A 19,691-nucleotide genomic window follows, 5' to 3' on the forward strand; every position below is an offset into this window, starting at 1 on the left:
GAAGGATTCTGGTAAGAGGAAGTTGTGAAGGACTCAGGGTCTCAAGATGCGTCCACAGAGCTAGCTTTATCGCTCTTTCATCGGACGATCTCTGATATCACAATGTAATCGTGAGTTTCACCAGCTACTCTTGGATAGGCACGATTCCAACGCTACGCCTTTGTTCGGTCGGTCCGGGACTTGGTTGGCACATTCCTCGGAAGCTGACTCATTGCTGCTTCTGTTGAATCCGCAACCTAGACTTCGGAATATCATCCTTGCATGCTAATACGAACATTATGGATGAGGTGACATTCTGGACCAGCATTCTGCTACACATGCCAACACAACGCGTCTGTTGAGTATTCAGCCTCACATCAGGCCAGTATATAAATCCCTGATGGTTCCTAATAACGATGTGTAGACACAGCGAGTCTAAGCATCGACATGGCTGGCAAATTCAGTCGTCTTCTTGGTCTTGCCGCATTGATCGGATTGGCAAGCGCCAAATCTACCACCACTGCGATCCCCACAGCTAGTGCGTGCCCTAAAGCAAATGGCCGCACTATCTATGATAGCAATGGCGCCGGCTATCTCGTCACTTGCTCGGCCGACAACGACCGTGGTTCGTACACCAACGTTCGAGCCGAAACTTCATACTTGGACTGTATGACAGCCTGCGATGCTGACACGTCGAAACCTTGTGTCGGATTCACTTACGTCGGCGGGGACAATGGCACAAATTCGGGGACTTGTTGGTTGAAAGAGAAGATGACGACCTACCCATCCGCCAACACAAACGTGATTTCTGCCGTCCGAGTCTCTGATGCCCCTAACGATGACCGCGGCTCAAAATCCTCATCCTCCTCTAGCAGCAGTATTCCGAGTTCCATCCGATCATCTGCAGCTTCGTCAGCTCGAAGCAGTGCAGCTAGCTCCTCTTCTAAGCAATCCTCAACATCGAGTCTGGTTTCGACCATCGCCTCTTCGGCCAGGAGCAGTGCCATTAGTACTACAACCAAATCGTCCTCCTCTACAGCACAGAGTTTATCCTCGTCGTCTGCAGTACCGTCAACTTCGGGCAACCTCTGCCCCTTGTACAACTTCACGACATATGCAGATACCGAAGACAACAACTGGCAGATTCTCTGTGGCTTTGACACCTCGCCTGCCTCCTTTGGTGTCGTCGACGTTTCTAGCTTTGCACTGTGTCTTGAAGCATGCAATGCAAAAGACGGTTGTGTCTCAGTATCCTACTTTGGAACTGCCTGTTACTTCAAAAAAGGCTTTGAAAATTCGACACCTTCAAAGAATGTCAACAGCGCCTATATCATCAACAAAGCAAATTACCCTGTCCCATCACGCAACGATATCTATGCGGGTCGCGGCTGTGGCGCATCCTTGCCCGCCGGAGTTCAAGCTGGAGGTCGAACTACGCAGTTCAGCATCAATTCTGGCGGCCTCAATCGTTCCTTCAGTATCCATGTTCCTTCTTCGTATGATATAAACAGCGCAGCTCCTTTGATCATGGCTTTCCATGGCCGCAGCGAGACCCCAGTCAATATCGAGAGATATTCCGACCTTTCTAGCGAAGTCTGGAACCCCTATGGTATCGTTGTATACCCTCTCGGTTTTGGAAGATACCCTCAGTGGCAAAGCGACCCGGACGCTGTTGAACAGACTCCCTATGTGGATGATCAAACCTTCGTACAAGATTTGCTTGTTCACATGACATCCAACTATTGTATCGACACCACTCGTATCCTTGCTACAGGTTACTCCAATGGCGGTGGTCTTGCAGGAATCTTAGCCTGCAACTCTTCATTATCGAATCAATTCAGTGCTTTCGCGATTAGTTCTGGCGCTCAGTACACGAACCTTACTTCTGCGAACTGCCCTCACAACAGCAGCGTCCCCTCTACCATTCTCACCAACACTATTTTGCAGCCCGTGTGCTCCCCCGGCAGACGTAATGTTCCAATGTTGGAGTTCCATGGCGATGCAGATGGTACAGTGTCTTATGACGGTGGTCCACGTCGCGGCTACTGCCTACCAACTATTCCTCACTGGATCTCTGACTGGTCAGTTCGCAATGGTTATTCCACTGCCAATGTCGCCACGCCGCTAGCAGATGGACAAGTGACTAGATACGAGTATGGCACGGCAAACAACCAGGGTATCGTGACCCACTATAAGATTGCAGGCGGTAAACACGCTTGGTTCAGTCAGGATACTGGTTCACCAATAGATGCTACACCCATCATCTTGGAGTTCTTGTACCGTTACAGAAATTACAATGCTTTTCGCTATATTCCTGCACCGGCAAGCCCCCCAGTTGTCTCTAGCGCAGCAGCAAGCTCAACCTCAGCCGCTGTAGCTCCATCATTCACGGCTTCATCTCCGTCGGCTGCATTTCCCTCTGCCTCAAACTCTTCTAGCATCGTTTGGCCCACGTCCTACAGACCCTCTGCTGCAGCCCCTTCGGTCTCGGTCAATGTTTCTTTGTCATTCAACACTTCCTCAAGTATTGCCATTCCTCTCACCACAGCTGCTACCTCTCTACCGCTCATCGTGTCATTACCTTTAAACACTTCGACAAGCGTTGCCATCCCACTTACTACCGCGGCCAGCTCTCCGCCAGTCAACATTTCTTTGCCGCTGAACACCTCATCTGTTGCCGCTGTCTCGACTGCAACTATCAACATTACTTCAACAATAATCTCAGCAGGAACTGCTGGCTTGTCTTCCACCTTCTCCACCATCTGCACCCAAGCTCCTTTCGCAAACATGACCGTGCCCACGAATACAACTCTTCCAGCTCCTGCTGCAACTGGGATCTCTTGCCCAGCTAGTAACAACACTTTGTACACCGACCCATCTACAGGATCAACCTTTGAAGTCCAATGCAATGACGACAACACTACGACTGCAAGTCTTGTCAACCTGGACGCCATCACAGTGGAAGGAGCAACTTTCCAGCAGTGTATGAGCTTCTGCGCTATGATGGCACCCACTTGCCAAGGTGTGACCATGTCCGGCGACACTTGCTACCTTGAGCGTACTAGCGCTGGCAGAACTCCTGGTGTCCAAGGTGCGAGATTGGTCAGTCATGCCACAAGATAGATGTAATGCAATGCAGATGGGTGAGACGGAGAGAGACTTAGCTGTGAGGTGAATGTTCAGAAAGCAATAGATTCAAGCCAGAAGTTTTCATAGCGAAATCAGACACGATTCCTAGATCAAAGCAAGGGTGTATCTGACTGATGATTATTCCCGGTACCCCGAATCCTTCTGTCAGGTTGGCAATGCCGATCCCTATGTCATATTTCTTGTTCGTGCCAAGACGTCCGCTGCCTGAAGCTCCCTCCCTATTTCGGTCGCCATACTCTATTTCCCTCCACGTCCAAACACGCCAAGGTGGCACAGTGATGGGCTATCAAATCCTTCCGCGGCGACTATGCACGGCATCGAGGTAGGACATGATGGAAACTGGATATTGAGCACAGCACTGCGGCCGTAATAACCTCCGAGTGCTCTTTGAAACAGTTATAAGTTGAGCATCCCGTCGAGAATGCTCGAATCACCTTTGGCTTCGAAGACTAACCCACCACTTAAATTTGACTTCTTTGAATAACTACAATCATGATCAATCAAGCTTTGCTTTTGCTCTGGACCTTTGCTTTCTCATCGGCCAGGGCACTACTATCTGATGGTGTCTTCGGGGCTGGCCCATGGAACGCTTCCTACGCTCAGGAGGGCAATAGAAACCCCAATGCCACCAAGTCGGTCCCTTTCCAACTGGGCGCGCAGAACTATACCTTCCAAGTCAATGTGGCCGAACTTCAACCAACTGGCTCTATCGCAAAGGATGCCGAGAACCCACGTGTCGCTGCTTCTTTCTACAACATGCTTTGGGATGGGGACTACAGTCTGAATGATACTCTCAGAAACGCCTTTTCCTTCGGTCAAAATACTGTACCAAGACTTTGTGTGACCGTTGCGAATGGCGCATCGACACTATCGGCGACAAACGGGTACAGAGATGAGGATGACGGCGATTGTTCTCACGCGCTTGGAAACCGGTGTATGAAGGACCTTGCGAACGTGACATCTACCCAGCTGTCTGGCTCTTGTACAGGAGCGTGGATGCCAAAAAGCTGCACATCAAGGTTGGGAACTGGTGGTCTCTTGAGCCACAGTAAGTCTACCGTGTACCTTCTGATCCTTCCATAACGATAATGACTGATTCTGCAGATCTTGTGGGCCGTCTATCAACAAACGATACAACCGACCCTCTATTCCAGGAATCCCCGCTTGGTTTTGGGTGGTATCAATCTCCAGTCCATTCGGCTGGCAATTCTAGCTACTATCAGCGCGAGGCTGACCGTCTACATGCGGTCTTTTTCCATGGCAACAATGGAGAGATTATCTCGATTTGCAGTCGTGTCAACACCACTTGGCTCAAGAAAGCCAGCAACGCGGTCACCAGTGGGGCAAGCAGCTTCGAAAGATCTTCCCACTTCTCCGTGCTATTAGCTTTGACTGTGGTCGCGTTCGTATTCTGAAGTATATACAGATGTAGCAGATACTTATTACTTCCTCTTGCCGTACAATTACCACTACCCACCTCTGGGCTCGCTGACAGATACGCTATCACTGGAAGTTGCCTTCACTGAGAAGGGTATCCTGCATTTCTACAGTTGCACTGATGACAAGCCTAAGCACAGATGGTAAAGGCAAGGCCCCATAAATAGATAGTGATGCAGTATTGCGTCGTGCCAAGCATGTCACCGGTTCTGCCTTGCTCTATATTGAAGCATACCTACATCGCCAAGAAGGCCAAGGAGGATGCAAGAATCCTTCGAAGGTGCCTTACCCCAATCATATGCGTGGGATTTGAAGATCAGATTGTTGGCATGGCGGGTGACACTGCAGATGCTCAGTAGAGGACAGCATGAACAAATATAAGTAGTCAATGACCAGGTATGCAGCGTTCGACCATTTCTCCAAAAAATAACCACTCGCACCAAGATCTACCATGACTTCGAAAATCCCCGTGCTTGCTTTCTTCACAGTCTTAGCAGCGGCTAGAACCTTCAGCGGTGCTGACCTCGACTTTGGCGAACTGAATCAGACCTTCACGGCTCCCACGATAAACCACGCTGTAAAGGTTCCAATCGGCAACAAAAATTTCAGTCTCAATGTCATGATCGCCGAATTCGAACCTCCAGCCAACACAACAACAGATCTCCAAAATCCTCGCGTGGCAGCCACCATCTACGAACTATCCTGGCCTTGGAATACAACGATTAACGAAACACTAAAGACTTTCGAAGGTGTTGAAGAGCCGAGATTTTGTGTTTCTATGCCCTTGGGACCTATTCCTGATTCTGTAACCAAGGCGTATAAGGAGACTGATCTCGGTGATTGTACGAATGCGTTGGGGGAGCAGTGTACGAGAGACCTCAAGAATCAAGGGTTCGCTCCGGACGTAGGATGCAATACTCCCATCCCAGAGAGCTGCTCGGGGAAGTTGGGTAGCGGCAGCATCGGTAGTGCTCGTAAGTTCTATCCCATGTCCGCGCAGATTACAAGATTAATTCTGACTCTGCGACAGCATTGCTCAATATTGAGCAGAAGTATTACAGCGCTTACGAGAAAAGCGAAGCACGATTTGCTTACACGACTTCTGAGATTTATTCGGCTGGGAACGATACGCTGTTCCAGCATGATGTGCAGCGTCTTCATGTGCTGCTTTTTACCAGCAGTGGAAGCGCCCCTATCTGCGTCCGGGTTGCTGATCACAAGGTTTCTGGTGCAATGGCTAAACCAGGTGGAAGCATGTGCTTTGTTGCATTATTGGCCCTCGGCGCCATGCTATTCATGCTTTGAGATACTGTAGTTCAAGTTCAGCTGTGATACAATCAAGGGCGCGTGGAAAGAACCAAGAGCGGATCTGAAAGTGCCAAGGTGGAAGGTGCGAGTGAAGTGATTCTGACTGAACAATCATGACGCAAAGCGCAAACAAACACTTCTGCGCAACTCACCAACATCGGACCAGCAACACTTCTTTGCATCACGAACACGGAAAACAACACAAGATACAATGTCCGCCCACCCCTTGTCACACCTGGCGCCCATTCGCCACAAATTCTGCCATAGACCCCCTCCACTCAAAGACAAGAAGTCAGCACTTAGCAATGGACAAGAGCCGGTACCAATGCACGACACGGAGATAATCCGCGGCTGGAAAGGAGTCTCGGAGAAAGAGCCTCTCGCCAGAGAAGGCATGCTGCCAGCAGTGGTTCGCGGCCGGCCTCGGGCTTACCTGGTTCCTCCTCGCCGTAATATCTACAGAAGCACAGGCGAGGAATATGGCTATGGTTCGGACAACTTCGAAAGTTATCCGACAGAAAGAAGTTTGTCACCCTGCGATTGTGTTGACGTCCACACCTTGAAAGCCACATACGAAGAGGATTCCGACTCCTGTTGAATCTTGCTCAGACTTTGTGGCCCTGACCGCTGGTGCTTCTCTTCCTACTTTCTGTGTGGCTCTGGCCGCCTGTGTTTTCTTCCCGCCTACGGTGTGGCTATCGCCGCCGGTCTTTCGCCATTTTTTTGACTGCGTGGCTATTGTCGCTGTTCTTCCGTTATACTCACTAAATGGCTATTGCCGCTGTTCGTCTTGTGTATATACTATGTGGCTCTGCCCGCCGGATCTTTGTGTTTCGTACCCGCTGCATGGCTATTGCCGTTGTTCATCGATTTTTCTTCCTGTAGATACCCAGGGAATTTGCTTTGACCTTGCTTACGGTGTCGCGTTGTTTTTGTCTTGAAGTGCCGTGATATATCAGAACGACGCTGAGATAGAAGCCTTGCCGAATTGGACACTCCGAATCGCGTCCATGTCGAGCTTCCATTCCTTCTGTACATAGTCTCGTACAAAAACTACCAGTTGGATAGTGATGAATATGTTGGCAAAGCTGAATTCAATTCGATTGAATCTCGACATGCAAATGTAGCAGTGAGTTGCCAGGAGGAAAGAGCTCAAGTTCTCGAAAGCGTGGGGGTCGTAGCCAAAAGTCTTGGTCACGGCCAAAAGTCATGGCCCGAGGTCAGGCGATGTCGTTTCCTTCCTTCCAACTTCGCGTCCTCGCTTCCTTCGTTTTGATCAAACTATGGAGTCACAAAGCTATGATACACTAATCTGGCACAAGACTATCAAACATCGATTCAGTGCATGTCAAATCTATCTCGTTCTACCTTAGTAGAAGCTATCAACGACTTCCGGAATGGACGACGGTGTTGAGGAGTCAGGGAGAGCCCTTTGGGAGCTGGATTTCTAACACTCTCTCTGGACTTTCTCCGAACCCTCACAGACCTCTTACAATCTTACCGCTGGATATACCATTGTTACTTACTGTCAGAGTGATGTCATAGACTAGGGGCAAATCTAATGGGCTCAGAATCAGCGTCCGTCGTAATGGAATCCGACTATCTCGACAATACAGTGTGAAGGATTCTCTAGGGGTACCAGCCATCAGGATCGAGTTTTACTGCCTTGTCCCCGCCTCATCTCCAACTAGAATGTGGCACGTGTTCATAGGCCATTGACGAATGCAAAAAGCCATCCATCAAGGTAGGATTTCGCGAGACGTTTCTGGGCTCCTTTTGTGCGATGGTGTTCAAACTTGCTACGATTTTGAATCATGTGTCGACGTCTCCTGGATATCCCTCATGGAAGCTCGCATTCGGATCAGAATCGAGAAATGATCATCAAATGGTCGAACCGTTTGGCAGATCTGTCTCCCCGGATTTCGAAAGGCGGGTCAAACTTTGCGAACTCCAGCTGAAGATCAACATTGAGGTTTAACAAAAGATGGCAAGATCTGCGAGCCAAGTCTCAATACACAGCTTCTTTCCAGCCCGAAGCTTGACACTTGTCATGGCCATGATGTTCAAATGTCTGACATGAATCTTTGCCTTTGGTCAACGTCGAAGGATCACATCTCGCGAGATCAAACCGCATGTGGACTAATTCACGAGGCCTACCGTTCCCGTTCCTGAGGCCACAAACAAGCACGTGGGGATGATCATGTGTAGTAGTCCACCTGAGCATCAATGCTTGGAGCTACTCCAACGTTACTCCACCCATTCTTCATCGTCTGACAAGCAACCACAAGTCCTCGCTCACGCCCATGATCTACTTTACGACAATGCACACGCTGGCAATGGATATGAGTGGCAACACTCTGATCTCACAGACATTATCCGCATCAGAACTAGGGACTGAGCGATGGTCTCGATGTTCTAACCCGTATGTCTCCTCACATCTTTGGCCAAGGAAGCTTATCATTACAAAGATCATGAAGCACCTGGGGATCTTCTCTCACGGATACGAAATCTCCGCAATCAGATCCTGTGAGAAGTTGCGATGATATCTAGAAACAGATCGTCAGAACGAAGGAACAAATTCTGGACCACCTCGCATGGTATACGAGGAAAGCATGCAACACGACACCACATCATGATCTGAGTCTGCTATCCACTTCGTATCACACCTTCCAAATAAGGGAAACTGGATGCTCATCTTCCGATCTTGAGATGCTGAGTACTCGGAGTAGGAGTCAATCTCGAGATGATCAGCTGCTCATCATTGCTTTTGCATAGATGCGAATGGGGAGACGATGAATCTGTCACGAATGATCCGAGGTCCATCAACTCGAAGATGGCTATAAAGATAGCATGGGAACCCACCGATCACAACTCATCATCTTTCGTTCCATCCAACATTCCGACAATCCCGAGCAACTCATCGTCATCACAATATGTCTACCTTTTCCACCTTCAAGGGTGCAGCAGTTGTTGCTCTGGCTTCGGCCACCCTGTCTTCCGCCAGAGCTCTTGACAAGCGTCAGAGCTACAGCTCCGACGCTGTTTGTGACGCTTCGAGAACCCCTGATTGGAATGGCTGTAGGTCAAGATTGCAATACTAGCAATAGAAGCAGATTGCTGACTTCTGTTGCGAAAAGGTCAATCTGCCTTTGACCAGATCAATGCTCAGGCAAACAGTGATCCCAATTATCAGTGGACACTCAGTAAGATAATCTCGCAAGATAAAGGAAACGAATTTGCTGACATGTGTTGTAGCAGGAGGTAGTGGCAACTGTGTCGTCTTCAATGGAGACAACTGCGCCGTGAGTACATCACAGTGACTCAGAAAAGCATGTTGCTGACGTGCTCTGGAAGGTATCCATCTGCAGTCTCGACAATTACAAGCCCGTGCCTCAGTTCCTGGTGGTCGATGCCACTGACACCCTCATCTCCGATTGTAAGTACGCCGGAGCGGGAGGTAAATCCACCGACAAAGATGGCTCGATGTTCGTGTCCGCCTATGCATCAGATCAAAACCCAACAAAGATGAAGCGCGACAACACTTGGACCGAAGCTTATCGCATTGAGAACGCCGCGCCCGAAAACTTCAAGCAGCAGGTCTTGAGTGCACTTCCCGGTGGCTCCAGCTGGGCACTAACCACAGAGCAATCGCAAACCAATAGGGTTGAGGCCAGTGTTTCGCTGTCTGAAGACTTCTTCACGATTTTCTCGTCCAGCCAGTCAATCACTTATGGCTATGAGAAGACCGTGTCTACCTCTACTACTCAAACCATCAATAACAACTGCGCGAACGATCAGACAGGTAAGAAAAGGTCGGGAGATACTATCTAAAGTCCACACTAACTCATGTGGTTCCCTCAGGCACCCTCTTCTGGTACCCCTTGTTCACCCAACATCATGGTGGCTTCAGCGAGGGGCCTTCGCCCGTCGACATTTATGTTCCCGTTAGCGAAGGCGACGACGGTGCCGTAGGCAAATACCAGGTAAGCAATTCGAAAGACTAAAGCAGTGCACACCTTCTGACTTTTTGGATCAGGTCGTCTGCTCCGGCTAGATGTACCAAGAGATGTGTGGTAGAGGCTATTCAAACGATGAAAAGGTCAGGGATTGAGATGTTTCCTTTGTCTTATCTTACGAGCTTTGTCACTCGCTTCAATGCTCGAGTTTTCTGTAATAGTATTTTGCTATATTGTGAATGATTTTCAAAATTATCATCATCTCTGTCAAAGCCTCATTTTCTCCATGCAAATAGAATGCTCGTCATTCGGTGATGTCTTCCATGTTAGCTACATTACGACCTAACACTCATTCCTTACTCAAAAGGAGGAATCATCTTTGCCTTTTGCATACGCTCCCAAGCCCTGAAGTAACCTTCCGCAGTATCAATAGACTCTGTGAATCCAACCTCACGCGAGCGTGAAAGATCATACTGTCGATCAAAGTCAAAGTCCACCAGCATGAAATTGGTGTGTCCCCAGCCTTGCTCGTAAACAAGATTCTCATTCAATCCATGTCTCTTCGCAATAGTGACCCATGCGTTCTTGTTGTTCTTCACAAACTCGAGCATTGGGGTAGCATCAGATTGAGGACTGCCACCGACGAGGCCGAACCGTTCGCAGAGGCGAGGCCATACTTGAGCCCAGGTTACGACTTTGCCATCGGCTACATTGAAGACACCGCCATTACCGCACTTGTCGGTGTTGAGTGCGGCATGGATCTCCATCTGAGATAGGATGTCTTGAAATGTATCGGTGTGAGTTGAGTTGTAACCGTGTTCGTGTCCTGGGAAAGGCACCGTTGTGCCAGCTCCATGAACTTCCTTGTACATTGCCAGGTAGATGGCAATGCCTTGAGCCATGTTCATGGCGTTTGTACCAGGTGCAAAGCCGACTACGCCATCAGGACGTACTTCCGAGAAAGTCCATGATTTGCCCTCAGACAACTGCTTGAGAAGGTCGTATTGAGTGTAGTAGAATATCTTGCTGGCGTATGGCTCTGGGATGCGCGGGCATGACTCCTTCAGTGGTATATGGTCGGCGATGCCGACTTCCTTGGGAAACTCGAGACCATATCTGTGCATGTTTCTCAGCATTATTCAGCTTGGGATTTCTGGATAAGAATGCTCACCCTTTACCTCCGGTCTGGAGAATGATAGACTTGAGGTTCGGTGCAATTTGCTCGATGGCACGAACAGCATTCTCAAGCAGACGTGTGTTAGTTTGCTTCAAAGTCTCGAAATCATCTTCCTGAATGTATGCTGCAGAGATGTAAGCGGATGGAGACATTGAGGTCAGAGAAGCAGTACCTGTGAAAAAGACGTGGGTGACAGTGGAAATGTCTTCGACCTTCTCTTTCAATGCAGCAGCGACTTGATCGGCCGACTTTGTGAGGTCAATGCCTGATGCAATCTTGATTCTTTCATCTTGTGGGATCTGGGCCTTTTCTAATGAAAATGGACGACTGGTGGTGCCAGTGATGCGACTGAATGTCGTGGGTGTTGGATAGATTCTGGTCTGGTTCAGAAGAGACCACCCGCTAATGCCGGATGCGCCGTAGATGAGAGCATGCGCCATCAGATGATAATATTCGTAGGGAAAAGTTGAGTGTTCTAGTGATAGCAGGTGTATATCTCGACGGACGTCATATAGGATTTTGTCCAGTCGGTGGGTCTTGCTTTGCTCAATCGCTGACAAACCAACTCCTACCAGTCAGTCGAAAGAGCGTCACTTGTTCCATCTCATAGCTTACAAATGACAGCTGTTCAGCTAGTATCAAGAGCGTCATACCTCTCAACAGTCGTTCTCAAACCTTCGTATTGAGTTCGTACCGGCGAATTGGATTCCGTGAATCTCGGGAACCAAATCCCGAACCACCAAAAGCTCGCAAAAAGAACCACATCGACTTTCATTTCGCTTTTTCAGGAAGAGATAGCAATCACAAATTGTTCCAATTGCGACCTAACTTCAAAATGTCGATTCCCAAACTCAAGGTGGGAGTCATCGGACTTGGTCGGATGGGAAAACGACATGCGATCAATCTTCTCCACAAAGTGCCTCGAGCAGAGCTAATCTGTGCATGCACTCCTCTGGAAGTCGATATTGCTTGGGCAAATGAAAACCTGGTACCTCATGGTGTTCAAGTCGTCTCTACATTCGAAGAGATGGTTGAAGTACCTGGTTTGGAAGCTGTCATCATTGCTTCTGCCACGCCGTTTCACGCTGCGCAAACAAGCATTTGTCTGGAAAGAGGCATCCATGTCTTGTGTGAGAAGCCCATTTGCAAGACGATAGAGGAGGTCAGTGCAGTCTGATATGCTTATTCCTGATTGGCTAACATCATGTAGCTGGAGAGGCTGGTCTCACAAGCTCAGATGTGTCCCAAAGCGACCTTGATGGTTGCATTCGTGCGCAGATTTGACGCGAACTACCAAGACGCGAGAAAGAGGATTGAACAAGACGCAATTGGAAGACCACTGATAATTCGATCACAAGGATGTGAACCTCTCGACATGAGTCCGTTCTACCAACAGTACCTGGCAGACTCCGGCGGCATCTTTATCGACACCATCATCCATGATATAGATCTCTCGTTGTTCTTCTTCGGCGAAGATTCAATACCAAAGTCTGTGTCCGCCATGGGTACTTCCGCTCATCACCAACAGCTTGAAGCCATCGGCGACGCGGATAATGCTGTTGGAATTTGCGAGTATTGGGACGACAAGATCGCATTTTTTTACAACTCGCGAACTAGTGCCCATGGATATGACAACGCAACAGAGATCTTTGGTACAGCCGGCAAGCTGTCGATCAATCTTCAACCAAGGATAAACTCCGTCGAAATTTGCGACAAAGATGGGTTTGTCAAGACACCCGTTCATCCTGGCTGGTATGATCGGTATGCCGAAGCTTTCGTGACTGAGGCCACAGCCTGGGTAGATGCTGTACTTGACGAAGCACCAATGCCTCATCCCTTGGTTTCCACGCTGAAATCACTCGGTATTGCGATGGCTCTTCAGGAGAGTCTGAGGACGGGCCAGAAAGTTTTCTTTGATCAAAGCGGTGTGCGTGTTTCCGAGAGCCAGTCTCTTTAGTAGATGAACAGTAGCAGAACACACTTTGTTAATTTGTCAAAATCACCTGAGATGGAGGGATGACGAAGGGCGACCTGGCGGTGAGGAGGACATCAAGATGACCCCGGCTCGTGATGCTAGCAATATCAGCAATTCATTTGCGGGTCTTGTTCGCTAGATCTCAGTCGCCGCCACGAGGCATATCCAGTCAGTGTACGCGAAGTTGCGAAAGTATGAGCCACAGGAGCGAGCTTTACTTCCGCCCCGTATGCAGAACTTTGTCACGCGCATGCTGTAGAAATGCTCAATACTTTTGAGATTGGTGCAGCCCTCCACTAAGAGCGTAATAGTAAGCGGCTCTCTGTCGACGACTGGAGCGATTTTGAGAACACTGTGCATTTATACGGACCAAACAACACCAGGCATGGCCGTAGGAGATGGCTAGAAGAGACAGAATCTAGCACACTGGGTAAATCTGTCTGTGTGCAGAGCCAGCTCGATTTTCGACACAATTGCTTTCGAAAGACAAAGATACTGTGCCCTATAGGCAGGGCTCTCAACGAACAACATTAGCTGCCTAAATGTTTGTCATGTTATCACAGTCGGAGGGATTGTGACATGGTGCCTCATCTCTATTCATAACGAAGAAGGATGAAGCATCAAAGAGGTGTCGTTGTCGTGCCCTAAGGTTGACAGTTCGAGAAATTCCGTGGACTGCCGATCGCATCATCGTCCGATTGTTCCGAAACGACGCACAGACCACTTGAGTTTCGAACAGAATGCCTGAAACTTCTTCTCCACCTGCACCTTCCTTGTTCTTCGTCCGACAGCTTCTCCAACAGAATCGCTCAAGATGCTCGTCGTGCTCGCGGCTCTGCCAGTGCAGATAAGCTAAACCCAGCTCCAGCCATCATGAATCGGTTTCAGGCCCACCAATAGTGACCGTGGGCGTCAACACTCGTGAATAGCTAGGGCTTATGTCGTCTGCATGCCTGAATACAGATCATTGAGATCGTCGTTGCTCTTACCGTCGTCGTCAGCGCAGCAATGTCCGACATATCGCAACTTCTGATGTTCAACAAGCATCATTGTCTAGCCCTGTAAGATGTAAACTCTGACCTTTCTGCAACAAGCGCTTGAAGCGGTAAATTCAAGCGAATATCGAGCAGTATATGTAGGTCCACCATTGCCGTCCTTCTGCTATCTTTTCTTTTCTATCCAAACTTTCTTTCTTTCATACATCCAACTACCCACATTCTTTGATCTTCTCTTTCACAATGAAGTACACTGGTTTTGCTGCTTCTGCCACCGCCTTGATGGCTGGTGTGGCCTCTGCCGCTGTCACTGGTGTCACCGGTAAGCCTGAAGGTTTCGCCAGCGGAACCACTGGAGGTGGTGATACTGCTGCTGTCTACCCCTCGACAACCGATGAGCTTGTCAGCTACCTTGGTGACTCTTCGCCTCGCGTCATCGTCCTCACAAAGACTTTTGACTTTACCGGTACCGAGGGAACCACTACCTCTTCTGGATGCTCTCCTTGGGGCACAGGCGCTGCCTGCCAGCAGGCTATCAACAAGTAAGAACCAAGGAGTTCTATCTGCTCTGTTCTTTTTCTAATCTTGAACAGGGATGACTGGTGTACCAACTACCAGCCCGATGCTCCTACCGTTTCCAGCATCACTTACGACGCTGCCGGTACTCTTGGCATCACTGTCGCCTCTGACAAGTCAATCGTCGGTGATGGCTCCAAGGGAGTCATCAAGGGCAAAGGTCTCCGTGTTGTTAACGGCGCATCTGTATGGTTCGGATGATTCATTTGAGTAGGGCCATTGCTAATTGTGTTTCCAGAACATCATCCTCCAGGTTCGTATGGAGTCTCCTTAACGTTAGCTCGGTCTAACAAAACGACAGAACATCCAGATCTCCGACATCAACCCTCACTACGTCTGGGGTGGTGATGCTATTACTTTGGATGGTGAGTCAAACCTGAATATCAGTGATGAATCTAGAGTTCATCTCTTCATAATCTATCTTTCACAACTTCTTTTTCTTCTTTTGGACAACACACCACCACCAAACAGTTATACTAATGCACGTCTCTCTTCAGGTACCGACAACGTCTGGATTGACCACGTCACCGTAAGTGATTCCTGATACGAAGCTGGGAGTCGGATTTGAGCGTGCTCAGGCGAGTTCTGGTGAAGAATGCGATGATCTGAACAGCACCCACCCAAACCTCGAATGCCTTGACTGACAACCCCTTAGACCTCCAACATCGCCAGACAACACATCGTCCTCGGCACCGATGCGTGCGGAAATGTCACAATCTCGAACTCTTATATCGATGGCTCGGGCGACTACTCCGCCACCTGCGATGGACACCAATACTGGGCCCTTTATTTCGATGGTGCCGGAGATAAAATTTCCTTCAAGAACAACTACATCTACCAAACCTCTGGTCGTGCTCCCAAGGTCCAGACCGACACTCTTCTCCACGCTGTCAACAACTACTGGAACGACAACTCCGGTCACGCCTTCGAGATCGGCGAGGGTGGCTACGTCCTCGCTGAGGGTAATGTGTTCGAGAACGTCGAGGCTCCTCTCGAGGCTTCATCCTTCAAGGGCGAGCTTTTCACCGCTGACTCTGGCTCTGCTTGCTCTTCTGCTCTTGGACGCTCTTGCGAGGCCAACTCTCTCAGCGGTTCTGGCACTTTCAGCGAGAGCAACACTGACTTCTTGAGCAAGTTCTCCGGTGCTTCCATTGCTACTGCTGGTCCTGCTTCTGAGATCAAGTCCTATGTCACTTCCAACGCTGGTATCGGCAAGCTTGCTCAGTAAATGCTGTATGACGACTACATGTCGAGGGAATGATGGATTGGTGATCTTTTAGGTGGATGCAGCGCTGGCTTGCTGGTTACTTTCTATTGATATATGTGCAATACATATGAAAACGTTTTACTTCTTTACAATTCTTCGCTGTTACCCATACTTCAATCTATAAGCAGTCCTCTTCAACCACCTAAAAACAGCATCATAAGTCTGGTTCTGTGTAAAGTGGCCCAACAGCTCATGACCAGTGTCATCCGGATCAACGTAATCATACGACAAGCTTTGGGGTAACGCTTGCAAGGGGGTATTGATACGTAGGGGGATATGATAAAAATATGTGCAAAATCGGGCTTGGCTGCATATTCTCGCCGCCGGATATCATATCCCCCTACATATCAATACCCCCTGCGAGCGTTAAGTGTTCTTTCCCTGAGCAATGACACTACTCGCGCCGCTTCCGCAGTAAGCATTTCCAGGATTGCCACACCAGAAAGAATCATTCTTGCCCGTGGCTACGAAGACCCGTCCATCAAATTGTGTGAGTAAGAGTGAAGGCGGTTGTGAGGGCCAATCAGTGAAGGCGACTTTATCTTACGTCAGAATCGTTCTTACCTTGAACGTTAAGGGCAGAAATTGTCACGGATATTGTCAAGTCTCAGCAGGCAGGAGCTCCCAAAGCATCTCGCTTCCTTACATGCAAGACAACTCCAACCTTGACGAAGTTTTCCACCTCATATTCGAACAAACTCACCGTCTGCTCCACAAAAGCTGTCACGTACGCGAAGGCTGGATTTGAGCAAGTCTTGATTGGCGTCCCACCACGCTCACATAACATGCCGCAGCGAGCGTGCAGAAAAGACTCATCGCTGTCGAGTTGTAAGTTAACAATCAACCACAACACGGCTACAAATTACGAAATTCAGGACTGATCAGATCAAAGCACTTCCATCACACCCATCTGATATCATGCGTCAGGACTCTGCTTCAGATATGGCTAGCGCCGCTTCTCTTCCCGGGGGTGGCAGCTGGGCTCGCGCTGTCCCTGACTACCCCGGACAAGAGACCAAGGAAGTCGCCCTCATGTTCAAAAATGCCACCCTCTCGCTTCAATCTCGCGCCGTTTACGAAGACATGATCGACGACCTCTATTACTTTGATATCGTTGCTCATCGCAAGGACCCGGAGCACAAGCTCGCTCGAATCTACGAGGGTGGCGAGAGACCCGACTGGCTGGAAGGAGAGATTGACGAGGAGCCCGAGTATGACTACAAGACCGGCCTGTACACCGAGCGTGGCTTGGACAGGCCTGACGACCCACTCCTACAACGGCCCCAGAAAGGTGATTCCACTTTTGAATCATGGATGTCCTTGAAAAGACAGAGAAAGGAACTTGAGATCAAGAGAGCAGAACAGAGAGCGCAGAAGGCAAAGGAGGACGCCATATCGCGTGGCTTTTATGACTCGGACAACCCTGACGCTGAATATGACGAGTTTGGCTATGAATATCTGGGAGTGCCCGCCAAGTTTGTCGATCAAGAAGAGCTTGATGAGCAGTACACCAAGGCGTTCAAACTTCCCGAAACGCCGGCCGATTATCCTGCTTTCCGAGAGCAAGAGAAGGCATGGAAGGAGGAACGAAAGAAGGCAAAAGACCAGGAAGAAGAGGAGAAACGCAAGAAGGCAAAAGAGCAGGAAGAAGAGGAGAAACGCAAAAAGAAGCAAAAGAGCGCTTCAAACAATGCACAGAAGAGGGCACGCAAGAAGGCAATCAAGGTCGCGAAGAGGGAGGCAAAGGAAGAGGCTCAGGAGGAAACTCATACACCCGACAAGCTACAGGAGCTAAGAGATGTCACGAGCTTACAGTAGAAGGACTTGTGGTAGTAAAATCGCCGATTGATAGCTATCGAATCGATGCCCATTATCGTTGTTAATCACCGATCCATAAATATCAAGGAGAGCAGCTTTGAGAAGTACCTGCATGATACAGTCATCAACTCCACAAAAAGTCTTATTGATCGGAAGAATCTGGGATTCCTTCAAATTGTGCTTTGCCCAGGACTCAACCTCAGCAATCTTGCGTTCGACAAAAACCTTGAGCCAACCGATGATGAGATGGACATGGATAACAAGCCACAAACGAATCTGTCAAGATTGAGAGACCGTCACCAGTGGGGTATGTCTCTCGGAGCAAAGCAATGCAGAGGCTTCCTTGGAGCTGAGATCACAAATCTCAATGCCATGACATCTTTGAGGACGAGAGATGAGGGCATAGACTTGGAACATAAATACGCGCTCGGCAAGATGAGCCTCTACTGAACTGGATAAGTAGAAGGTAGTGATGTGGCTGTAAGCCCAATAGCATTTTGTTTCTTCTTGGATGTTCACTCTCTCCTTCCCATGTGCTGAATACTGTTACTTGTAGCCATCTCCCATGGCCATAATCGTGACTGTTTGGTGTGTAGAAATGCACAATGTTTTCGATACCGGCTTACTCGTCCATAGGGATGCGCTGACTATCACGCTCTCAGTGGAGGTCACCTCTAAGGATGTTAGAATCGTGCATTTCTACAGCTATACGCGGAACAAAGTTCAGCACACGGGGAGGCCCTGAGTCCTCAGAGAAAGATACTGTTCACATCATATATCAGATGACTTAGCCAAACACTCCATCTTCTATAAAACACATCCATCGATTGGTCAGGATACAAAAAACCAGTCTTCATCATTCATCCATCCGCAAAACAAAAGACACAGTGAACGCGGACGAGACCCGCCAAGACCCCTGGACTTTCTAGCTCAAGTCTTTATATAGCCAAAACGCAGAAACGAATTAAATCAAAAAGAAAGAAAGGGCATATGGCGCAACCGTTAGAGCGGCCGTCCATATGCGGTGGGCTGAAGAGACAGTGTCAACAGACATTGTGGACAGAAACCATTCGGGCGGGTTCAAGTCAGTCCAAACTACCGGAGACTGAGGCGACTCGAGAATACTTTCTTTTTTGCAGCTCTTTTTGCATGAAGGCAAGGGCATGGAGACAAGGGCATGAAGACAAGGGTATGATGTAGATGGAGGTATGTGTGGTGATGAGGTCTATGGTTTTTGGGAATGTAGGACCAAACACAAAGCGCAAAGGTGGATCAAGGAAAAAGTGTCATTAATCTCATAAGCAGAAGACTGTGCTCCCTCGTATACTCCCGCCCTCTCCTTGCCGTATCATCCTCCCCTCATATTTCTTCCTTCATCCTTACTTCTTGGGCTGCTGACCACTCTTGGCACCAGTAACATCATTAATGCTACCACCAGCACCCTTGGCAGTGTTCTCGAGTCCAGAAGAAGCATCACTCAATGTCTTGCCAACGCCACGGCCGACATTGCCAACGACACCGCCGACGGTGTTTACGGTACCTGTCATCGTGTTAGCCTTTGTCTCACCAGATAGAGCTTCAGGAGAAGGGTGGAGAATCGGAGGCTGGCGACAGAGGAAGGCAAGAGGAAAGGAGTGGCATACCAGAAGCAACGCCACCGACACCTGAGGCCAGACCACCGGCTGCATTGGTGATACCGCCGAAGAAGCCACCGCCGCCTTGCTTGGGCTGTTGAGTGTTGTTGTTGTCAGACATTCTGAAGTCTTGTTTGTAATAGAGTGGTGATGTGTGGTTGCTGTTTTGGTGAACCGATTTGATCGAAGTCGAAGATTGTTTAGGATCGATGTGTTTTTGGACGACTTTGATGTAAATGAAGAAAGGAAACAAAAGTAGCAGGAGCTCTGGCACTTTTGTATTGGAGAAGCTCTTGCAGGGATGTGAACACATAAAGGTGGGTACGGCGTGCGGGATGTAAGCATATGACGTAGTGTTTCTTTTTTCTGGGGTAGCTGTTCACTCGGGTGATCACAATCGCGGGGGTCTGTTTGGTCCA

The 19,691-nt window shown here is 49.0% G+C and overlaps 9 protein-coding genes across 9 annotated transcripts; 7 read left to right on the forward strand and 2 right to left on the reverse strand.

Annotated features, from left to right (window-relative positions):
- Nucleotides 1–1,449: 1,449 nt before the first annotated feature.
- On the forward strand, nucleotides 1,450–2,199 carry M438DRAFT_248413 (uncharacterized protein; the record flags this gene model as incomplete). Its single annotated transcript, XM_029899616.1, has 1 exon — nucleotides 1,450–2,199. A coding segment is annotated over one exon (750 nt), but the record flags the coding sequence as incomplete, so codon positions are not given.
- Nucleotides 2,200–3,589: 1,390 nt separating this feature from the next.
- M438DRAFT_366837 (uncharacterized protein) lies at nucleotides 3,590–4,680 on the forward strand. Its single transcript, XM_029907913.1, has 2 exons — nucleotides 3,590–4,177; nucleotides 4,234–4,680. The coding sequence occupies exons 1-2, from the start codon at nucleotides 3,622–3,624 to the stop codon at nucleotides 4,542–4,544; spliced, it is 867 nt and encodes a 288-aa protein (XP_029759049.1). The 5' UTR covers nucleotides 3,590–3,621; the 3' UTR covers nucleotides 4,545–4,680.
- A 337-nt stretch (nucleotides 4,681–5,017) lies between these two features.
- On the forward strand, nucleotides 5,018–5,871 carry M438DRAFT_407039 (uncharacterized protein; the record flags this gene model as incomplete). Its single annotated transcript, XM_029909881.1, has 2 exons — nucleotides 5,018–5,540; nucleotides 5,597–5,871. 2 exons carry the CDS (start codon nucleotides 5,018–5,020, stop codon nucleotides 5,869–5,871), a joined length of 798 nt encoding a protein of 265 aa, XP_029759050.1.
- A 3,347-nt stretch (nucleotides 5,872–9,218) lies between these two features.
- M438DRAFT_48869 (uncharacterized protein) lies at nucleotides 9,219–10,027 on the forward strand. The gene is made up of 3 exons (XM_029910136.1): nucleotides 9,219–9,676; nucleotides 9,736–9,857; nucleotides 9,911–10,027. Exons 1-3 carry the CDS (start codon nucleotides 9,358–9,360, stop codon nucleotides 9,926–9,928), a joined length of 459 nt encoding a protein of 152 aa, XP_029759051.1. The 5' UTR covers nucleotides 9,219–9,357; the 3' UTR covers nucleotides 9,929–10,027.
- Nucleotides 10,028–10,087: 60 nt separating this feature from the next.
- Nucleotides 10,088–11,525, reverse strand: M438DRAFT_322184 (uncharacterized protein). The gene is made up of 3 exons (XM_029902952.1): nucleotides 11,180–11,525; nucleotides 11,002–11,131; nucleotides 10,088–10,946 (listed from the first exon to the last, which is right to left on the reverse strand). The coding sequence occupies exons 1-3, from the start codon at nucleotides 11,445–11,447 to the stop codon at nucleotides 10,187–10,189; spliced, it is 1,158 nt and encodes a 385-aa protein (XP_029759052.1). The 5' UTR covers nucleotides 11,448–11,525; the 3' UTR covers nucleotides 10,088–10,186.
- Nucleotides 11,526–11,656: 131 nt separating this feature from the next.
- On the forward strand, nucleotides 11,657–13,015 carry M438DRAFT_300223 (NAD-binding Rossmann fold oxidoreductase family protein). Its single transcript, XM_029902061.1, has 2 exons — nucleotides 11,657–12,169; nucleotides 12,218–13,015. The coding sequence occupies exons 1-2, from the start codon at nucleotides 11,843–11,845 to the stop codon at nucleotides 12,962–12,964; spliced, it is 1,074 nt and encodes a 357-aa protein (XP_029759053.1). The 5' UTR covers nucleotides 11,657–11,842; the 3' UTR covers nucleotides 12,965–13,015.
- A 1,205-nt stretch (nucleotides 13,016–14,220) lies between these two features.
- M438DRAFT_300224 (pecyin lyase 2) lies at nucleotides 14,221–15,870 on the forward strand (the record flags this gene model as incomplete). Its single annotated transcript, XM_029902062.1, has 6 exons — nucleotides 14,221–14,519; nucleotides 14,571–14,739; nucleotides 14,792–14,806; nucleotides 14,855–14,918; nucleotides 15,051–15,082; nucleotides 15,209–15,870. The coding sequence occupies 6 exons, from the start codon at nucleotides 14,221–14,223 to the stop codon at nucleotides 15,779–15,781; spliced, it is 1,152 nt and encodes a 383-aa protein (XP_029759054.1). The 3' UTR covers nucleotides 15,782–15,870.
- A 475-nt stretch (nucleotides 15,871–16,345) lies between these two features.
- On the forward strand, nucleotides 16,346–17,645 carry M438DRAFT_382115 (uncharacterized protein). Its single transcript, XM_029908911.1, has 2 exons — nucleotides 16,346–16,648; nucleotides 16,713–17,645. Exons 1-2 carry the CDS (start codon nucleotides 16,606–16,608, stop codon nucleotides 17,636–17,638), a joined length of 969 nt encoding a protein of 322 aa, XP_029759055.1. The 5' UTR covers nucleotides 16,346–16,605; the 3' UTR covers nucleotides 17,639–17,645.
- Nucleotides 17,646–18,907: 1,262 nt separating this feature from the next.
- On the reverse strand, nucleotides 18,908–19,548 carry M438DRAFT_366844 (uncharacterized protein). Its single transcript, XM_029907914.1, has 2 exons — nucleotides 19,282–19,548; nucleotides 18,908–19,178 (listed from the first exon to the last, which is right to left on the reverse strand). The coding sequence occupies exons 1-2, from the start codon at nucleotides 19,391–19,393 to the stop codon at nucleotides 19,018–19,020; spliced, it is 273 nt and encodes a 90-aa protein (XP_029759056.1). The 5' UTR covers nucleotides 19,394–19,548; the 3' UTR covers nucleotides 18,908–19,017.
- Nucleotides 19,549–19,691: the final 143 nt, after the last annotated feature.

The sequence above is a fragment of the Aureobasidium pullulans genome, assembly GCF_000721785.1.
Source record: "Aureobasidium pullulans EXF-150 unplaced genomic scaffold scaffold_13, whole genome shotgun sequence".
NCBI classification, from domain to species: domain Eukaryota; kingdom Fungi; phylum Ascomycota; class Dothideomycetes; order Dothideales; family Saccotheciaceae; genus Aureobasidium; species Aureobasidium pullulans.

Excerpts from the sequence above, each read along its gene's own strand:
- M438DRAFT_322184 (XM_029902952.1), bottom strand. The coding sequence starts at position 11,447 with ATGGCGCATGCTCTCATCTACGGCGCATCCGGCATTAGCGGGTGGTCT. Across the intron at positions 11,132-11,179 it reads CACCCACGTCTTTTTCACAG|CATACATTCAGGAAGATGAT; the intron begins GTACTGCTTCTC and ends ACATCTCTGCAG. Across the intron at positions 10,947-11,001 it reads CTCCAGACCGGAGGTAAAGG|ATATGGTCTCGAGTTTCCCA; the intron begins GTGAGCATTCTT and ends AAACATGCACAG.
- M438DRAFT_366844 (XM_029907914.1), bottom strand. The coding sequence starts at position 19,393 with ATGTCTGACAACAACAACACTCAACAGCCCAAGCAAGGCGGCGGTGGC. Across the intron at positions 19,179-19,281 it reads TGTCGGTGGCGTTGCTTCTG|GTACCGTAAACACCGTCGGC; the intron begins GTATGCCACTCC and ends ACACGATGACAG.
- M438DRAFT_382115 (XM_029908911.1), top strand. The coding sequence starts at position 16,606 with ATGCCGCAGCGAGCGTGCAGAAAAGACTCATCGCTGTCGAGTT. Across the intron at positions 16,649-16,712 it reads AGACTCATCGCTGTCGAGTT|CACTTCCATCACACCCATCT; the intron begins GTAAGTTAACAA and ends ATCAGATCAAAG.
- M438DRAFT_366837 (XM_029907913.1), top strand. The coding sequence starts at position 3,622 with ATGATCAATCAAGCTTTGCTTTTGCTCTGGACCTTTGCTTTCTCATCG. Across the intron at positions 4,178-4,233 it reads TGGTGGTCTCTTGAGCCACA|ATCTTGTGGGCCGTCTATCA; the intron begins GTAAGTCTACCG and ends CTGATTCTGCAG.
- M438DRAFT_300223 (XM_029902061.1), top strand. The coding sequence starts at position 11,843 with ATGTCGATTCCCAAACTCAAGGTGGGAGTCATCGGACTTGGTCGGATG. Across the intron at positions 12,170-12,217 it reads TTTGCAAGACGATAGAGGAG|CTGGAGAGGCTGGTCTCACA; the intron begins GTCAGTGCAGTC and ends AACATCATGTAG.
- M438DRAFT_48869 (XM_029910136.1), top strand. The coding sequence starts at position 9,358 with ATGTTCGTGTCCGCCTATGCATCAGATCAAAACCCAACAAAGATGAAG. Across the intron at positions 9,677-9,735 it reads CTGCGCGAACGATCAGACAG|GCACCCTCTTCTGGTACCCC; the intron begins GTAAGAAAAGGT and ends TGGTTCCCTCAG.